This window comes from Cnephaeus nilssonii (genome assembly GCF_951640355.1).
Source record: "Cnephaeus nilssonii genome assembly, chromosome: 2".
Taxonomy (NCBI): domain Eukaryota; kingdom Metazoa; phylum Chordata; class Mammalia; order Chiroptera; family Vespertilionidae; genus Cnephaeus; species Cnephaeus nilssonii.
Genome location: NC_137073.1, coordinates 13,087,816 through 13,104,321, shown reverse-complemented (window position 1 = coordinate 13,104,321; position 16,506 = coordinate 13,087,816). Strand labels below are relative to the sequence as shown.

The 16,506-nt window shown below is 62.2% G+C and overlaps 4 protein-coding genes across 7 annotated transcripts; 1 reads left to right on the top strand and 3 right to left on the bottom strand.

The window, feature by feature from the left end:
- The first annotated feature begins 47 nt into the window (after positions 1-47).
- Positions 48-1,715, top strand: JMJD8 (jumonji domain containing 8). Its single transcript, XM_079760605.1, has 9 exons — positions 48-162; positions 237-332; positions 526-574; positions 657-753; positions 840-905; positions 1,003-1,122; positions 1,209-1,276; positions 1,355-1,489; positions 1,578-1,715. Exons 1-9 carry the CDS (start codon positions 68-70, stop codon positions 1,656-1,658), a joined length of 807 nt encoding a protein of 268 aa, XP_079616731.1. The 5' UTR covers positions 48-67; the 3' UTR covers positions 1,659-1,715.
- A 266-nt stretch (positions 1,716-1,981) lies between these two features.
- Positions 1,982-4,104, bottom strand: STUB1 (STIP1 homology and U-box containing protein 1). Its single transcript, XM_079760596.1, has 7 exons — positions 3,823-4,104; positions 3,128-3,326; positions 2,874-3,039; positions 2,583-2,670; positions 2,388-2,444; positions 2,188-2,304; positions 1,982-2,116 (listed from the first exon to the last, which is right to left on the bottom strand). Exons 1-7 carry the CDS (start codon positions 3,979-3,981, stop codon positions 1,991-1,993), a joined length of 912 nt encoding a protein of 303 aa, XP_079616722.1. The 5' UTR covers positions 3,982-4,104; the 3' UTR covers positions 1,982-1,990.
- A 148-nt stretch (positions 4,105-4,252) lies between these two features.
- RHBDL1 (rhomboid like 1) lies at positions 4,253-9,930 on the bottom strand. 3 transcript variants are annotated; one of them, XM_079791995.1, is made up of 8 exons: positions 8,159-9,930; positions 7,551-7,724; positions 7,126-7,350; positions 6,909-7,057; positions 6,692-6,804; positions 6,516-6,616; positions 6,381-6,441; positions 4,253-6,296 (listed from the first exon to the last, which is right to left on the bottom strand). In XM_079791995.1, exons 1-8 carry the CDS (start codon positions 8,570-8,572, stop codon positions 6,025-6,027), a joined length of 1,509 nt encoding a protein of 502 aa, XP_079648121.1. In that variant the 5' UTR covers positions 8,573-9,930; the 3' UTR covers positions 4,253-6,024. The 3 variants fall into 3 exon arrangements, with proteins under 3 accessions (XP_079648121.1, XP_079648122.1, XP_079648123.1); XM_079791996.1 differs by having other exon boundaries at positions 7,563-7,724; XM_079791997.1 differs by having other exon boundaries at positions 7,590-7,724.
- A 105-nt stretch (positions 9,931-10,035) lies between these two features.
- Positions 10,036-16,169, bottom strand: RHOT2 (ras homolog family member T2). Of its 2 annotated transcripts, XM_079791972.1 has the most exons (19): positions 16,076-16,169; positions 15,895-15,953; positions 15,701-15,782; positions 15,564-15,607; positions 14,591-14,644; positions 14,062-14,114; positions 13,877-13,985; positions 13,545-13,646; positions 13,373-13,471; positions 13,135-13,243; positions 12,930-13,050; positions 12,562-12,646; positions 12,331-12,473; positions 12,143-12,243; positions 11,931-12,061; positions 11,727-11,807; positions 11,485-11,607; positions 11,166-11,368; positions 10,334-10,610 (listed from the first exon to the last, which is right to left on the bottom strand). In XM_079791972.1, the coding sequence occupies exons 1-19, from the start codon at positions 16,110-16,112 to the stop codon at positions 10,484-10,486; spliced, it is 1,863 nt and encodes a 620-aa protein (XP_079648098.1). In that variant the 5' UTR covers positions 16,113-16,169; the 3' UTR covers positions 10,334-10,483. The 2 variants fall into 2 exon arrangements, with proteins under 2 accessions (XP_079648099.1, XP_079648098.1); XM_079791973.1 differs by lacking the exons at positions 15,895-15,953; positions 16,076-16,169 and having other exon boundaries at positions 10,036-10,610; positions 11,162-11,368.
- Between the last annotated feature and the right edge of the window lie 337 nt (positions 16,170-16,506).

The following is a 16,506-nucleotide window of genomic DNA, read 5'->3' as shown; positions in this document are numbered from 1 at the left end:
AGCCCTCCCAACGCTAGGCTGTTGCCACAACTACGGAGTTCCCGGCGTGCCTCGCGGCGGCGGGCTCATGGCGCCGAGGGTGCACAGTCTCCTGCTGCTGGTGCTCTGGACGCTGACGGCTCCCGCCCGGCCCGGCCCCGAAGAAGAGGGCGATGGAGGGTGGTGAGCGGCGCTGGCCGATTGGGGAGGGGGCGCACAGCGGGGCGGCCTGGGTCGCTGACCCGCTGTGCCCACAGGCAGCGGCGCGGAGCCGCCCTGGCGGCGGTGGCGGAAGAGGAGCACTGCACCGTGGAGCGCAGGGCCGACCTCAGCTACGCGGAGTTCGTTCAGCAGTACGTGCGCCCTCCCAATGCTGCCCCGCCTCCCACGCCCGAAACCCGTCCAGGAGCGCTGTCACGCCCTTATTTGCCTGCCGCGCACCGGGACCCCCAAGACTGCCTCCTCTTGAGCTCCTCCTCGAGCGAGTGTGTGGGGACGGGAACAGGGATGGGTCAGGCCTGACTTTGACTCTGCCGTTCCTTCTAGCTATGCCTTCTCCAGACCTGTCATTCTGCAGGGACTCACAGACAATTCAGTGAGTACTGGTTCCTCTCCTGGCCACCTCTCCCCCGTGTGGGGCCGGGCCCTTAAATACTGTCTCCACCCTCAACCCCCAGAGGTTCCGGGCTCTGTGCTCCCGCAAAAGGCTGCTGGCATCATTTGGGGACAACGTGATTCGGCTGAGCACTGCCAACACCTACTCCTACCAGAAAGGTGAGTTGCCCCACCTCACAGCCCAGCCTGCTTGACAGCATCCTGGAGGCCGCATCAACCAGTCCTGACCAGCCCTTTTCCCGCAGTGGACCTCCTCTTCCAGGAGTATGTGGAGCAGCTGCACCCCCAGGACCCCACCTCCCTAGGCAATGGTGAGCACTTGGGCTGGAGGCGGTGGGTTGGGGAGGTGGCACTTGGGAGTGCCCAGGTGCCAGGATCCCTGCTTCCTTCTGTGTTCTTTGCTGACAGACACTCTGTACTTCTTTGGGGACAACAACTTCACTGAATGGGCATCACTTTTTCAGCATTACATCCCACCCCCATTTGGTCTGCTAGGTACCACTCCTGCTTACAGCTTTGGGATCGCAGGTGGGTGCCTTACAGGACCAGGGGATTTGGGGGATGGGGAGTGCAGGCTGGGTTTGGTCACTTGCTGCTCATAACTAACCCCACAGGAACTGGCTCTGGGGTGCCCTTCCACTGGCATGGGCCTGGGTTCTCAGAAGTGATCTACGGACGAAAGGTCAGCATAGGGTTATGACTGAGACTTCTGGCTCATTGACCACAATACAAAGAGTGACCTTGCTGCTCCCACCCCCAGCGCTGGTTCCTGTATCCCCCTGAGAAGACACCCGAGTTCCACCCCAATAAGACCACTCTGGCCTGGCTCCAGGACACCTACCCAGCCCTGACACCATCTGCACGGCCCTTGGAGTGCACCATCCAGGCTGGTGAGGTCAGTGGTTGGTAGGGGGTCAGGCTGGGCTGGACTGAGGCTCCTCCCACCCCCACCCCTGCTAATCTCTGTGCCCCACCCAATCCAGGTTCTGTATTTCCCTGACCGATGGTGGCATGCCACACTCAACCTCGAAACCAGTGTTTTCATCTCTACCTTCCTCAGCTAGCCAGAGCGGGCAGCTGGCGAGCCCAGTCTCACACCAGCACACATCCCTATACTGCTCACAGGTTTTATTACAAGGATAGTGGTAGTGGCAGCAGGCTCTGCCCAAACCACCATAGCCTGCTGTTTCAGGCCCAGAAGGGAAATGGGGGATAGGGAGTGGGGGGGCTCATGGCCTACCAGCAGAACTGGTAGAAGATGGGATGGGGACACCAAAGTAGGGATCCAGGGACACAAACTATATACAGGAGCAGAGGGGGGGTACTGCCCCAAGGCCCTCCTGGGCCAGGGTGTGCCAGGCAAGGTGGGACAAGTTGCCCTCCCACTTGCTGTGCCTCAGTAGTCCTCCACCCAGCCATTCTCAGAGATGAATGCATCGATGACCTCTTTCATGGCCAGGTTGGGAATGAGCTGTTCCTGGGTCAGAGGGCTCCGGGTCACAGGGTCAAAGTGGCCCACACGCTGCAGTGACAACAGAGTCAGAAAGTGTTTGGTGGGCTGGGGCCCTGCCCCCAGCACCCATGGACCCTCACCTGCAGGTGCTCCTCAATGTCCTTACGGTCATAGGTGATGCCACTGGGTGTGATGCACGGCTCCCGCATCAGCTCGAAGCTGATTTTGCCACACAGATAGTCAGGGATGTCTCGCTTCTGCATCACAAGGGTCAGGGATCAGGAAGGGGACACTACTACGGTTCCTGCTACCTATAGGCCCTAGAGAACAGGCAACTCACCTTTCTCTTCTCATCCACCTGGGAGAAGAGGTCATCCATGTCTGCTAAGTACTTGTCCTGCAAATAACCAAGCAGCCATGCATGGGCCAGACTTCCCTTCTCCCTTCCCGACACAGACACACACAGGAGCCAGGGGCACCCTCACAAAATGTGCACACAAACACAAGACCCACACGTGGGCCGGGGCACCCTCACGTGCTTGGCCTCGATGCAGGCCTGCTGGGCCCGGACGTGGCCATCATCCTCATCACCCTCATGGTTCCGCTGACACTCTTCCAGCTCCCTGGGGGTTGACCAGGAGCTGGTCAGAGACAGATCTGGCCAGGAAAGGTCAGACTCCACCCCAACCTCAGGCTTGTTCAGGCCTTGTCCCCCTGTCTTCTGTTCACCAGGGTTAGCCTTCAATAAACACTTGTGTTCATAACAAAGTGGTGACTTGTTGGGGGCGGGGGGGGGGGGGTCCCAGGGTCTGTCATCACAGCCCACCTCTCACGCTCGGCCACAATGAGTCTTGTGAGGTAGGAGTGCAGCTCATTCTCCTGGTGGATGCGCCGCTCCTCAATGCTATTCCAGCGCTTCTTCTTGGCGATGCGCAGAGCACTGGGGATGTCGTCCCCAAAGTTGAGTCGCTGCTCCTTAGCCAGGTTGTAGGCTGGGGGAACAGAGGCTTCAGGTCACCCTTTGGCCAGTCCACCCACCTGGTCCCAAGTACCCCCTAACCAGCCAGCCTGTAGACCCACCTCGCTGCAAGTTGGCAATTGCCTCATCATAGCTCTCCATCTCCAACTGGCATTGCCCCAGGAAAAAGTGTGCCTTCACAGACTGCCCATCCAGCTCCAAGGCGCGCCGGCAGTCAGCCAGGGCCTGCTCGTGCTGCTGCATCTTCAGGTAGCACAGTGCCCGGTTGGTGTAATACACTGCCACCAGGGGATTCCGGGTCTGGGGACCAAGGCAGGCCAGTCAGCAGGAGGGAGTGAACTCAGCCTGCCCCCTCTGTCCCAGGTCTTGTCCTGCCTTGGGGTCCATGGTTGAAATCAAGACACTAGAGGTTTTACAGCTTCAAAGCCTTTGAGGCCTGAGGATGGGTGGAGGGTGGTGAGGCCTGCCTGAGCCCTCTCAACTCCAGTAGGTTTTGTAAAGGTAAGTTTACCAGACTCTGGAGGTCCCCAGCTTTGGACTGGGGTCCCTGGCCCTGCCGGCCTCAAGCGCCCTGAAGCTCCCACCCGACTTAGGTCTCCGGCAACCAGCACTGGGTTCAAGAATCTCGGCCTTGGCACCTTTGCAACGAGATCATCGAGTCCTCAGAGCGTAAGTGCACCTTCCCCGTCAGAACCAAGGCCCTCCTAAGGTCCGAAAAGGGCGGCCGGGCAGGCCCGGCCCCACCCCCTCCTCTGGCCCGGACGCCGGTCCCCTCCCCCGGCGCCGGTGCACTCACGATGGCGCGGCCGTAGCAGGCCGCCGCCTCCGGGTACTTGCGGCCCACGAAGAGCCGGTTGCCCTGCTCCTTGAGCTCCTGCGCGCTCGGGCTCTTCTCCGGGCTTCCGCCGGCTGCGCCCAGCCGCGCGCCGCCCTCCTTCTCCTCCTTGCCCTTCATGGCGCCGCGCGGCACGGCCTGGGACCCGCTCCCAGACTCAGCGCCCGGGTCGCCCAAGCCCGCAGCCCGAGCCCGAGATCCGCTCGGGCCCGGTCCAGCGATTCGCCACCGGAACTTCCGGCCGCGTGGGGCGGAGTGAACAGGGCGGAACCGTGCAAGCAGGTGGGCGGGGCCGCGCCTGCGCGCGTCGCTCTGTGGGGGGGCGGGGCCGATGGGCTCGTGGGGCGGAGCTACGTGAGTCGCGACGTCGTAAGTCTGGAGAAGCGCCTTGGTTTGCACCAGGCAGCTCCGCCCCTCGCGTTCGGGGGTCGTCCTTCCAGAAGACGGCCCCTCCCACTCCCCACGGCCGCCCACGCCCATCGAGGCCCCGCCTGGCGCGTGAAATTGGCGGCTGCCCGCGGGCTGTGGGACCGAGAGGACCCGGGCTGCTGAGCAGCCATCCTGGCGCACCACGGAGAGGTGCCGCGGCCTCGCGCGGGGTGACTGGAAGCCCTGGACCTATGGTAGGGCAGTGGGGCCTCGTTGCCCAGACTCCCGTCACCGCCCTTCCCCAGGTATCCAGAGGATTTGCCCGTGGGCATCGAGGGCGGAGCGGAGCACGAGACGAGCTGGCGCTGCTGCTGGCGTGGAAGCTGGCGGTGAGGGGCTTCCACGTGGGTGGCAGAACCTCTGCGGGCGGGCCCGCCTCCTGGTGTTGGGGCTTCCTTTTGGCGGCCCCCCCTTGCGCCGTGGGGCGGGGCTTCCTCCTGGGAGTGAGTCTTCTTGTTGTGGGGCATGCCCTCCTGTCGAGGTCCACCACCAGTGACCATTCCGCCTCCCCCAACTCTGCTGCACAGGGCCGCTGCCACCTGCGCCTGCAGCAGTTGGTGACCCCCAGAGCTGGTAGTAAAGCGCTGGGCCGCCGCCTCCCTCCACGGCCTCAAGGTTAGTGGGGAGAGCTGGTTATATGGGCGGGTCACAGGAGGGACCAGTTAGTGACTTTTCGAGATGAACCGATGGTCACATCCATGACATGGAGGGTCATTGATAATGGCCGCCCCCACCGAGGTTGTTCTGACACTGGCGGGGTCTGAATGCTGGCCTTTCACTCCCCCCGCAGTCTTAGCTGTTGCAGCTCCTGAGGGGGCAGCCTTCATGTCCAATGAGGCAGTGGACCCCGAACCTGGCCTGCCGGCCCTGCAGTATACTTCAGGTACTGCCAGCTGTACCTGGGCCAGGTGTGGAAGCATGCCACAGCCCTGAGCCGAGGTGAGGGACTGTTGGTAGGCTAGGAGGACATCCAGGCCTCTGGTCAGGATGGAGTGCACAGAGCTGTTGGCAGGACAGGGTGCCCTGGGCCCGACTCCCTGTGCACCTCCCAGGCAGTGCCTCAGGGTTGTGGAGATAGCACCATGGACCTGGGCCGTGGGGTAGAAGCTGTGCCCCAACCTGCTTCCTGACCTCAGCCCTAGCCTAGCCGTCGCTGAGGATACCAGGCCGGCCGGGAAGTATAGGACCCAGTTCAACTGAACTTGACTATGGCCTGCCCACCTGCCAGGTGACTGTAGGAGCTCAATAAATGCTTTCTGAACTCACTCCAGACCACGAGGTCCACAGCCCCTCTCCAGGGGCTCCCACTTCCCACACAGACATACCGCATACGCCTGCAGAGGAGCAAGGGGGAATCCAGGCTGCCCACATGGAGGGAAGAGCCCTCATAGTTGGCTCAGTGAGTGGGGGGGAGGCCAGCCCAGCCCCCAGAGCCCCAATACAGCTACCTGGTGTTGCGTAAAATATTTATTTATTCTCCAAAAAGGCTCAGACTGCAAGTGTTGGAGGGAGACCAGGATAGGGTTCCTCTGGGACCACCCTTGGGACCTCCACCACCCAGCCTGGCCCAGCAGTCCTAACCCCCCCAGGCCGGAGGGGGGCCAGGGCTGGTGTAAGGCTTGGTTTGGACTCAGTAGGCCACAGGGGCCACCTGCCCTCACGGGAGAAGCAGCCTTAAGACATACTTTCACAGAAGGTGGACACGCCCTGGCCCATGTGGCCCCCAGGAGCCCCTCAGGGTGGTGGAGGAATGTGGGCACCCAGCAGGTCATAGGCGAAGATGTTCCAGAAGATGGCGAAGAGCAGGAAGGTGCCGTAGGCAAGCAGCACCACCCACCAGCCGCACTGGTCCCGAAGGCGTTCCTCGTAACTGCGCAGGATGGTCAGGCCCATGCTGACCCCCACCACTGCTCCAGCCAAGTGCGCCATGAAGCTGGGCTGTGGGCCCGAGGCAGGCAGTGGCGGGGAGAAGCGCAGCCACACAGCCCGGCCCACCTCCGAGCTCACTGCAGAGGGAGTTGACACATGGGAGGCACCCTGGCCCTGGGCTCCGTTCCCCGCCCGCCTCCGGCACCTTTCATCCTACTTACTGCACACCAGGGCCAGCACCATTCTCAGCAGCTTGTAGGGACACCTCATCCCAGCCCAGTTCTGATGAGACATGAGACAGGCAGTGAGGCAAGCCTCGTGGGCCCCTCCCAAGCCCACCCAGGTTGTTTCATTACCATGACGACATTGGCCAGGTGTGCAGAGCACAGGGCGTAGACTCCGCCAGAGCCCCCCACCACAGGGGCCCGCATGTCAGTAATGGAGACAGTCAGGGAGCCTGTGTGAAGCAAGGGGACGGCTGTGAGGATGAGGCATTTCAGTGAGGTGGCCAGGGGCTATGCGCCTGCCTCACCTGCCAGCACGCCAGCCAGGTAGAGCAGGCTGATGCGGAGCAGGCCGTGCACCATTTCCAGGGGCACCCCAATCATCAGCTGTAGGAGTGCGTTGAACCCCAGCTGCTCCAGCCTGGTCACGTAGAGGCAAATGGGTAGGAGGGGTGTGATCGGTCATCAGGCTCCCAGCCCCAGCCACTCTGAACTCAGGGGTGCCAGAAGTGGGCCCTCACTCACCCAACGTGCATGAACATGTAGGTGAGGAAGCGCCAGGCCCGTGCTCGGTGCCCGGGGTGGTATACAAGAGGGCTCTTCATGTACTCAGGGTGGTAGGTCTGCAGCACCCACTTGTTGAGGCGGGCCCCATAGCACAGGAACACGATGATCTAGGAGAGAAGGGCATTAGGACTGGGCCAGGCCAGGGATGTGGGTGGCAGACGGGGGGTAGGCTCACCTGGGCCAGAGTGACCGAGGCCATAAACACAGGGGGTGGGCAGCTTCGGTGCCGGTAGAAGTACCAGTGGCGGTCCACCTCTCGGGGCAAGATCTCGTAGGCCACGTAGCGCACAAACCGCTTATACACACCCAGGCCCGGTTCATCTAGCAGCCCATCCCGGGGCAGTGCCCGCTGTCCATTGGCGATGGCCCGCTTAAAGCTGCTTGAGCGCTTGCTGCTGATCTGGGGGAGCAGGGCCTAAGCATGGGACATCGTACTACCCACACAACCTCCATGCCCAGCTGGTCTGCCCAGCTCCTCACAGGGTTTGAAGCCCTGCTCCAGTGAGGAGGTAAGGAAAGAGGGGCCACCTGCCCACCCAACTCCAACCAGGCACTATGCGGGCCAAGGCCTGGGGTCCCCCGCCCCTGTTGCCCACCCACTTTAGCACTGACCAGGTCCACCAGCTCCTGGTAGCAGACCTGGCCCCGCTCGTTGCTCTGGGCCAGGGCCACCAGCATGTCCAGCTTGGCTGGATCCAGGGGTAGCTCATGGCTGTGCACCAAGCCAGTGAAGGTGTCTGCACCGATGAAGCCCGTGTTCTCAGGGTCCAGCTGCTGGGGTGGGGGGTGGAGGAGGTGATGCTGGCCAAGGCCTGAGGGTGGACCAGACCCACAGACCAAAGGGCTGCCCAAGCCAGCTGGAAAAGGCAGTCTCCCAACACCCTGTGCCCACGTGGTCTCAGGAGCTGCCAGGGAATCGGTTCCTGAGTCCCAAGCCTCTAGGGGTCTCCTCACCTCATTTTGGCTCTGTCCATCCTGGAAGGGTAGGGCTAAAGTCTGAGGACAGTCACCCCCCGCCCCTTGCCCCTCCTCAGGCGCCCTGGTCTGGCTCACCCTCTCCTGGGGTCTCAGGCAGTGGGCCAAGGTCGTGCATGAGAGGGTTTGGGGAATGGACATGAGCGGGGGCTGGGCTGAGGCTCTGCGAGTTCCATTTCCCCAGCCCAACCCAACGGCAGGGGCGGTGCCGGCGCCCCTCTACCCCAACGCACCTGCTCCTGGATAAGCTGCAGCAGCGAGCTCCTGTCCATAGAGCCGGGCCGGGTCCGGGGTCGTCGGCCACGGCCGGGAGGGGCTGCTCTGCGGATGACTCCGCTCCGCCCCGGCCCGTGCGCTCCGCCCACTCTGCCTGGCGCCGCGTCACCGAGCCGCCCGCCCCCCCCCCCCCCCCCCGGCCCCGCCGCACGCGTGGCCGGAACACGCGCGTGCCCCGCACACGGACGCGCTCCAGGATGGTGATGGCCCGACCAGTGCACCTTCCTCCTCACCAGCTCACCACATGCGGGTTTCCCCAACCTCGCCCCCGCACCCTGGCAGAGCTCTCTACTACGAAGCCGCGGCTGCTCCTCCTGAGGGGACAGTAGTGGAAAACTGAGCCACAGGCGGCAACCAAGCCCCGGGCACATCCCTTCTCCGGAGATGGGGCCTCAGCGCCCACACCACCTCCTTGGGGAAGCCTCCCCGGACCACCCCACTACCTGTGATTCCCCAGGCCGGGGCTCCTTGAAAGCGTCTGCCTGCCAGAGCGCTGGTCCATCTGCAGCAAAAAGGCCCCAGGCCCCACAGATGGGTGCCAAGACTACCAGGGCTATTAGTGAAGGGGAGAGGCTCCTGCATGCTCTTTGCAGACCAACCCCAGACACATCTTCGACTGGAGGCCCCTGCAGCCACATGCTGGATAGTGACAGTGCAGACTACAACCCCAGGAGGGCACTGGGGAGCCCGGCAGAGTGGAAGCTATTGGGGCAGAGCCCGCAAGGGACAAGGCTGCAGCGGAGATAGGAAGGGCTCCATTTCCTGGGGAGGGGAGGTAGAGCCCTCCAACAACAGAGGTTACAGACTAGGAATGTGTTACCACAGCAGCCCCTTAGGGAACCACTCAGAACCCCAATGCCATGGAGCCATCAATCCTAGCAGCCGGGCCTCAGGATACAGCCCAGGTGAGAACCACACCTCAGCAGCTGCAGCTGGGAGAACAGCAGGATGGTGGTGGGAAGACTTCAAGAGTCTTACCCCTCCCCTGGCTGGTGTGACTCAGTGGTTGAGCATGACCTATGAACCAGGAGGTACCAGTTTTGATTCCCGGTCAGGGCACATGCCCAGGGTTGGGGGCTTGATCCCCAGTGTGGGGAGTGCAGGAGGTAGCCGATCAATGATTCCCTCATCAATCACTGATGTTTCTATCTCACTCCCCCTACTCCCTTTCTTTCTGAAATCAATAAAAATATATATATTTTTTAGTCTGACCCCAGACCCTTCTGGGTCAGGCCTGAGCAGGGCAGGTAACTCCCCACACCTCCTAGGAACAGCACTTCGATGCTCTGGGAGAAACCTTGGTGTGGAAGCTGTGTCTTGCATGGAATGACTGATGGCAGGAGGGGCACCTGCCTGGGTAACCAGGGTCTTCCACCCAGTCCCACCATGGGCTGCCTCTGCTCCAGGTGCCAGAACACTGGCCAAGTAAGCACTTGGGACAGGTGTTGAGACATAATCCCAAGAAGCCCCCTCCCCTTAGGCTGGCATCTCTCCCTGTCCCCCACCCAGTGAGTGTCAGGCCTCCGGACAGGGCAGCTCCCCGACACCAGCAGCCACCCTGCGCCCCAGTTCCACCTCAGAATCCCAGCTCCTCCCCACAGCTCAGGCAGGCTGCCGGGATGGATGCTGAGGTTTGGGAGGAGGCAGGCCACCTCAGGAAAGCCTGGACCTCAATGTGGAGGCTCCCAGGCTGCAGCTGAACCACAACTGGAACCTCATGTGGGCCTGTTTGCGGCCTCAGGCCTGCAGGGGAGGTGTGGGGGGTCGGGAGTGAAGTTTCCAGTCCACAGAGACAAAGGACATGATTAAGAAAAGCCACCTTCAGAAAGTAGGGTCCAAGATGGAAAAGACACTGAAGTTTAATCAGGAAACCCAACCTCACATCTTCCATGAGGGGTGCAGCCCTGGACCAGTCTCCCATTGATGGAGCGGGGAGCAGCACTTTCTGCCCCCACCCCCGGCCTGTGGCCCAAAGCTCTGCCCTCTGACTCCCCTCATACCCACTGGCTGCCTGGGACCAGGAATGGGTGGAGCCCTGAGAATTCAGATCTTGGATCACTGGCTTCTCACCTATACCCCACAGTCTCTCCAACGTGATGCCCACCCAGGCAGGTGATGCTGGGCAGGACACAGGCTGGCAGGACCTAGGGGCCCACCTTTGGGGTTGGGCAGTGAGTAGGCTGTCCTCAGAAGCAAAGTGTAGATAGAAGGAAGCTCCACCAAGTGGGTAGCCCAACAACAGCACCCTGGGGCCCTGAGATCAGACTGCAGGCACCAGGGCCTCATCGGCTCTTCACCAGGACCCTGTAGAGTGAGAAGCTGAGGATGGCAGCAACAGCAGCCCCAAAAGCCCCCAGTGTCACCCGGAGCCAGAAGGAGGTGGTGTGCAGCTCCCCATGGGCCAGGTACCTGCAGGAGAGAGAGGCTGGTTGGAGACACCCTCAGGGTACTGTCTAGACCAGTGATGGGCAACCTTTTGAGCTTGGTGTATCAAACTTCGCCAAAAAACTGAGCATAACTCGGGTAGTATGTCACTTTGAGGAAAAAACATTATTTCGCAAATGTTTCATCCTCAGGAGCAGCAAATGTTTCATCCTCGGCGGCCGCGTGTCATCAGAAATGGTTACGCGTGTCAGTGCTGACACGCGTGTCATAGGTTCGCCATCACTGGTCTAGATGCTTGCTGCTGTACCCCCCTCACCATCACCACCCCAACCTCCTGGAAAGTCACAGAGCTGCTACCTGTCAGTGTCTAGCACAGAACTCCCAGACCACAGGGCAGCTGGTGAGACCAGGCCCCAGAGGGCCCTGCCAGGACCTCAGCACCTGACCAAAGCCCACCCTGCAACCCTGAATGACTCCAGTCTGACACCACAGCTGTTCCACTCTCCTGTGACAGGGACCATCAGTACCCTGGGACAGGGACAGGCCTCCCACCACAGGGGCTGTGGTGCTGGTACCCACGGGAAGGTGGCCATGGTGGCAAGCCGGGTGAAGACAGCTGTGCTTGGCTCTCCTGGGCCAGCGCAGGAGAACGGGGCAGGGGCATGCAGCCGGTGCCTGCGGCAGAACTCAGCTGGAGACAGCCCAGGCAGTGCAACACCTTCAGGCAGGTCGGCCTTGGAGGAGACGAAGAGGCAGGGGGTCTGCCCATCCATGTAATGGCGCTGCGGGGGAAGGGGCCACGTGATGCACGGTCCCAGAGCAGGCAAGGTGAGGGTGCTGGGGGACTACCACTCACAGCCATGCTGCCCACAGGATGGTGGGGTAGGTGGAGGCTTGCCTTGTAGATGCTGGTGCAGAGTGCAAAGGACTGGGGGTCACTGCCATCAAACATCAAGCAGGCGACATCACAGGCAGCATCAGACGCAGTGGACAGCAGGCTGTCTGCATCCACCTCACATAGCTGGACAGAGGGTGGCCTCAGGGAGACGCAGGGAGCTCAATTCCCCAGGCCACATTGGGACGGCACTGCCCAGCATGCACCTGGGATCTACTGCAGGGACCCCCGACCCCAACACTCACTATCAGGTACTTTTCCTGCCCGTTGACCTGCACCGTGTTGATGGCATAGATGGCAGGTGTCTTGTGGAGCTCCCTGGTGTCCTAATGTTGAGGAGGGAGGTACCTGAAACTCGCTGGCCCTGATGCTCCCCAAAGCCCCTACCCCAACACCCAAGGCCCTAGATGGGAGCAGGGTCCCCTCACCCGACACACAGTGATGCTCACCCCTAGGCCACGGCCAAGGAAGGCCTGCAGGAAGGCAGACTTGCCCACGCCACGCGCTCCCACCACCTTGCACAGGAAGACATTCCTGTGCGTTTGTCCCTTCTCCTGGTCCAGCCTCTTCTCACGGGTGACTGAGAGGATGGAAAAGACAAACAAGAGTAAGCGGCTGCCAGGGAGGAGCTGGCCAGACCCCTGCGAGGGTGGGCGCCCACCTGTGATGGCATGGGTCTGGGAGTCCTGATTGCAGAGGGTGGGGTAGCCCAGGTAGCCAAGGTGCTCCAGACAGCGCCGGACATCCAGGTAAGTCACCAGACTGGGGCATAAGGGGGCAGGGGGAGCGGTCAGCATCATGACAAGGCAACACTGCTTGCTAAGTGGGGCAGGTGGGGGCTGCACTTACGTCCACTGGCAGAGGTACCCGTGCAGGGGCAGCCGCCCTGCTTCGGTTCGGACTTCTTGCAGGAACTGAGGGCCCCAAGGGGGTGCTGGGGACACACTGAATAGGTCCTGCAGCTGCGCCAGGGAGAGGGCTCCATCATGGTCCTGCAGGCAGAGGGGCTGTGGTGACACTGGCTGGGGGCCAGGATTGGAAACCAAGTCAGGCAGCACAGCAGGGTGACAGCGCCCTCACCTGGTCATGCTTCTCAAACACCCTCTGCACAAACTGGTAGCCAAAGTGGTTGAGCTCTGTGCTGCAGCCAGGGGGCACATGGAGCCTGTGGGGTTGCCATCCGTTTCCACCATGCTCACAGGGTGCAGTCCGACCCTCCCTGCGAGTCTGACTGAACCCCAGAGTTCCTCCGACTCTCTTCCTTGATGAGCACCACAGCAGAGAAGCAGGCAGGGATGTGGCTGGGGCCAGGGGCCACCTGCTCAGCATTAAGTCCCAGTCTGCCTGCCCACAGCAAGGTGCCTCCTCCACAGGCCACCCTCCGCCTGAGCAAGGGCTCCAACCCCACCCTGGCACCGTCTAACACTGAGAGCCCACCCACCACTCACGGAGGAAAGAGGTAGTCGGTGGTCAGCTCGAGTGTGTCGCCATAGCCGAAGCGCCGCAGGATGGTCCACGTGGTCTCATGGCGGCCGCGCTGGATGAAGAGTGTGTTCAGGAAGAGGAAGCCTGTTCAGGAAGAAGCAGAGGTGACACTGGGTATTACCTGAGCCTCTCCCCACACCAGGAGGACGGGCAGGGGCCAGGGCTCACCGTCCAGGGTCAGCCGGTCATCCCGCACCCCTCCTGCCACGTTCTTGCGCACCACCATCTTTACATCCTCCAGGGCTTGTGGGGCCAGGGGATGCCCAAAACAGGATTTCTGCCTCCAAGAGAAAGTTGCTGCTAGTAAGCAGCTGTCCTATTGACAGCTGGGCCTGGTCACTAATGGCATGGAGCCCGGCTGCAGCCAAAAAAGGGTGGGCACTGCCAAGAGGTGGAGGGGTCCCACCTGGAAAGCATTGAGCTCCTCATCACTGAGCGCCTGGTCCAGATCCTGGTCCGAGAGCCTGAAGATGCGTGTGAGGGCCTGGGTGCACGCAGGCTTCAGCTGTGGGGACAGCCAGCTCAGCATGTTCCCCAACTCCACCTGCTAGCCAGTCCCACCCATGCCAGCTGCTCACCTGCTTGGTCTCAGGGTCATAGAGCGGAGCTGTGGGGTGCAGCACGGCCTTCTGTGCATAGTAGAACAGCTCTGAGATGTTCCTCAGGTTCTTGGCCGAGCACTGAGAACCACCGGGACAGACTCAGAGAGGTGCCCGATGCTGGGAGACTCAAAGGTGCAGACCCAGGGTGGTCGGCAGCCCCCGTCCCAAGGAAGTCCTCAATAAGAAAGCTTGCCTGTCTAAGGTCCCAGGCCACCAGCACTTGAGTGCTTGCTGCAGGGCCCTGGCCTGGCCCTTCTCTTCTCCACCCCAGTGCCCCCTGCCTGGCCCCACTGTGCACGCCTGCTTACCTCCACACAGGTCTCAATCTCAGGGAACTGACTCATGATGGGCAGCACAGCCTCCATGGAGCTCCCTGGCTGCAAGTCCGACTTGTTGCCCACCAGGATGATGGGGACCCTGGAGAGAGGCCCACGGTCACCAGGGATGAGGGAGCTGGAGGAGACCGACCAACCCCCTGGGCACTGCCCATTACCTGGGCCCCTTCTCTGTCCCTCCATTCACCAGTGGGATCCATTTGGTTCGGATCTGAAAGGCAAGGCCTGGCATGAGGTGAGGGAGCCGCCCAGCCCACACCTCTCAGATGGAACTTAAACCTGAGCCGAGAGAGATGGGGGAAGTTGAGGGCCACGGTCACGGTCACTGGGAACAAGTGGAGAATGCACCTTGCAGGTGTGACCTTATCTGATCCTAACACCCCCAAGGGACCTGGGGTCAGCAGCTCAGGATAGCCCCTTCTGCAAGCCTAAGTGGTTTAGACTCATGGCTGTTCATGCTTTCTGCAGGAGGACGGGGTCACAGGGAGCTCCCTGGGGAAGTTGTGGGGGCCTGTGGTGAAGAAGCTCCCCGAAGCACCCATTAGAGATGGGGTTGGCCACGGGTGTGAGTCACCCCAGCGCCTGCATCAGCTGGGCATCCCCCTGGGGTCCGAGCAGAGAACAGAATGACGACCAGCTGGGTGCCAGCGGCAGGGACCCAGGACGAACACTCACTCTCTCGCTCACCTTCTCAATGGTGGCCTCCTCGGACACGTCGTACACCACACACACCACATTTGCCTGTGGGGGAGGGCACGTGGCACAGCATTACCAGAGGCTTCCTGTCCACACCACCCGGCACTCACAGGCAGGGCAAGGCATGGCTCAGAGACCCAGGAAGCCATCCTTCACTGGGGCTCCTCAGCCAGTGCTCCTCGGTGGTGCCACCGGGATGGTCGTCTGCTGTGCCGATCTCAGACAGCCCTTCCCTGCGCACTTCCAGGTCCCGGCACTGCAACTCTGGTCAGTGAGTCCCATGAAGGGCTCAGGGCAGACACAGCCACCCCAGAAACTTGGTACCCCAGATCTGGCCTTGGTCCTTCACTCCGTGTTACTTTGGGCAGAAAAGATGCCGAGAACAGCACCCCAGTAGAAGCCGCAGAGGAACAGGGCAAGGCTGCAGGGGGCAGCTTCCTCCCAGGAGCTTGGCCCAGACACATGTCCTCCTGGTAACAGGTGAACAGAGGGCTGTGCAGCCTGCAGCCCTGGTCACTGCGCCACGGCTCAAAGGCCCAGAGTAGTGGGTTGCACTACAGGGTGGGGGGTAGGTGGCCGGGGCACAGAGCTGTTTCAGGGGTCATTTAATGAGATCTGTCCCCCAGTGTCCACTGAAGAGTGAATGCTGGGCGGAGAGAGCCATGGGGTTGGCCAGCCATGTGGGTAGGAGGAGGAAGGGATGATCCCTTGTCTCCCCAACTCCCAGCAGGGTGCATCCCAGTAACCCCAACAACTTAGTACTGAGAGGTCATGGGAGAATTAGCGAGGCTGAAGACGCTCTGAGCACTTTAATCCAGTCCCTCAGAGAGAGAAGCCGATCAGAACTAGGCAGCAGCCTCCCGTCCCCCAGAGCCTGAGCCCTGAACCCATCCCTCTCCCCGCCCCCGCCCCCCTCGCCCCCAGGGAGTGGGGGACCCTCCCTGAGCCTCAGAACACACTGCACCTTGTTAATCTCGTCCTGGAGCTCCTCCACCGTCTGCTCAGCTTCTGGATGGAAGAAGAGACGGCACTACAGACCTCCTGCCCGAAATGCGGCTCCTGGGCAGGACGTGGGGTGGGGTGGGGTGGGGGCGGCTCTACCTGAGGAATCCACGATGTGAGTGGGCACCTTCTCTGGGGTGACGTCCGCGGGAATGGTGATCTCTTCCGCCCGGGGAGGGACCTGAAGCACACGGGCCGTGAGGGTGGCCCGGGGCGGAGGGAGGACCGCCCTGGGGCCTCAGTCCCTTCCTCTGCGCGACCACGGCAGGGGCGCTCAACACCGCCATCCTCACCTCTTCAGGGAACTCCTCGCCCACCAGCGACAAGATCAGAGACGTCTTCCCCACCTGGGCTGCGCGGGACGGCGCGGTCAGCGCGGCGGCCAAGGTCGCGGCGCCCCCCCTCCCATAGGACAGGCCCGGCCCCGCCCCGGCGCCTACCCTCGCCCAGCCCGACCCCTGCCCGGGCGCCTACCCTCGCCCAGCAGCAGGATGCGGACGTCCCGCTTCATAGCAGCCGACCCAACTCCAGCCGGAGCACTTTCCGAGTCCTCTGCCCACGCCGCCCGCCCCCCAGCCCGCACTTCCGGCCCCGCCCGCACGGCCGCACTAGCGAGCCCGGCGGGCCAGAGAGGCCGGGTTGCGCGGCAGTGCCACCGCGTGGGCGCATCCGGCATTGCTGGCGCTACACCGGCCAGGGGGCGGGGCCACGGCCTCGGGTGCCACTCAGCCATAGCAGTTTCCCTCTGGGCCAGGACCAGCCCACCCTGGGCAGCATAGCCCTTGCAGGTGGACTGGCCAGGGCCTCAGTGCTGGACAGGGAACAGGCGGACAGGGATTTGGGCAGAGGCTGATTTCAGGCCAGGCAGGAGAGCCAGGCCCAGGGCAGTAGGAGCCTGGAGTGAC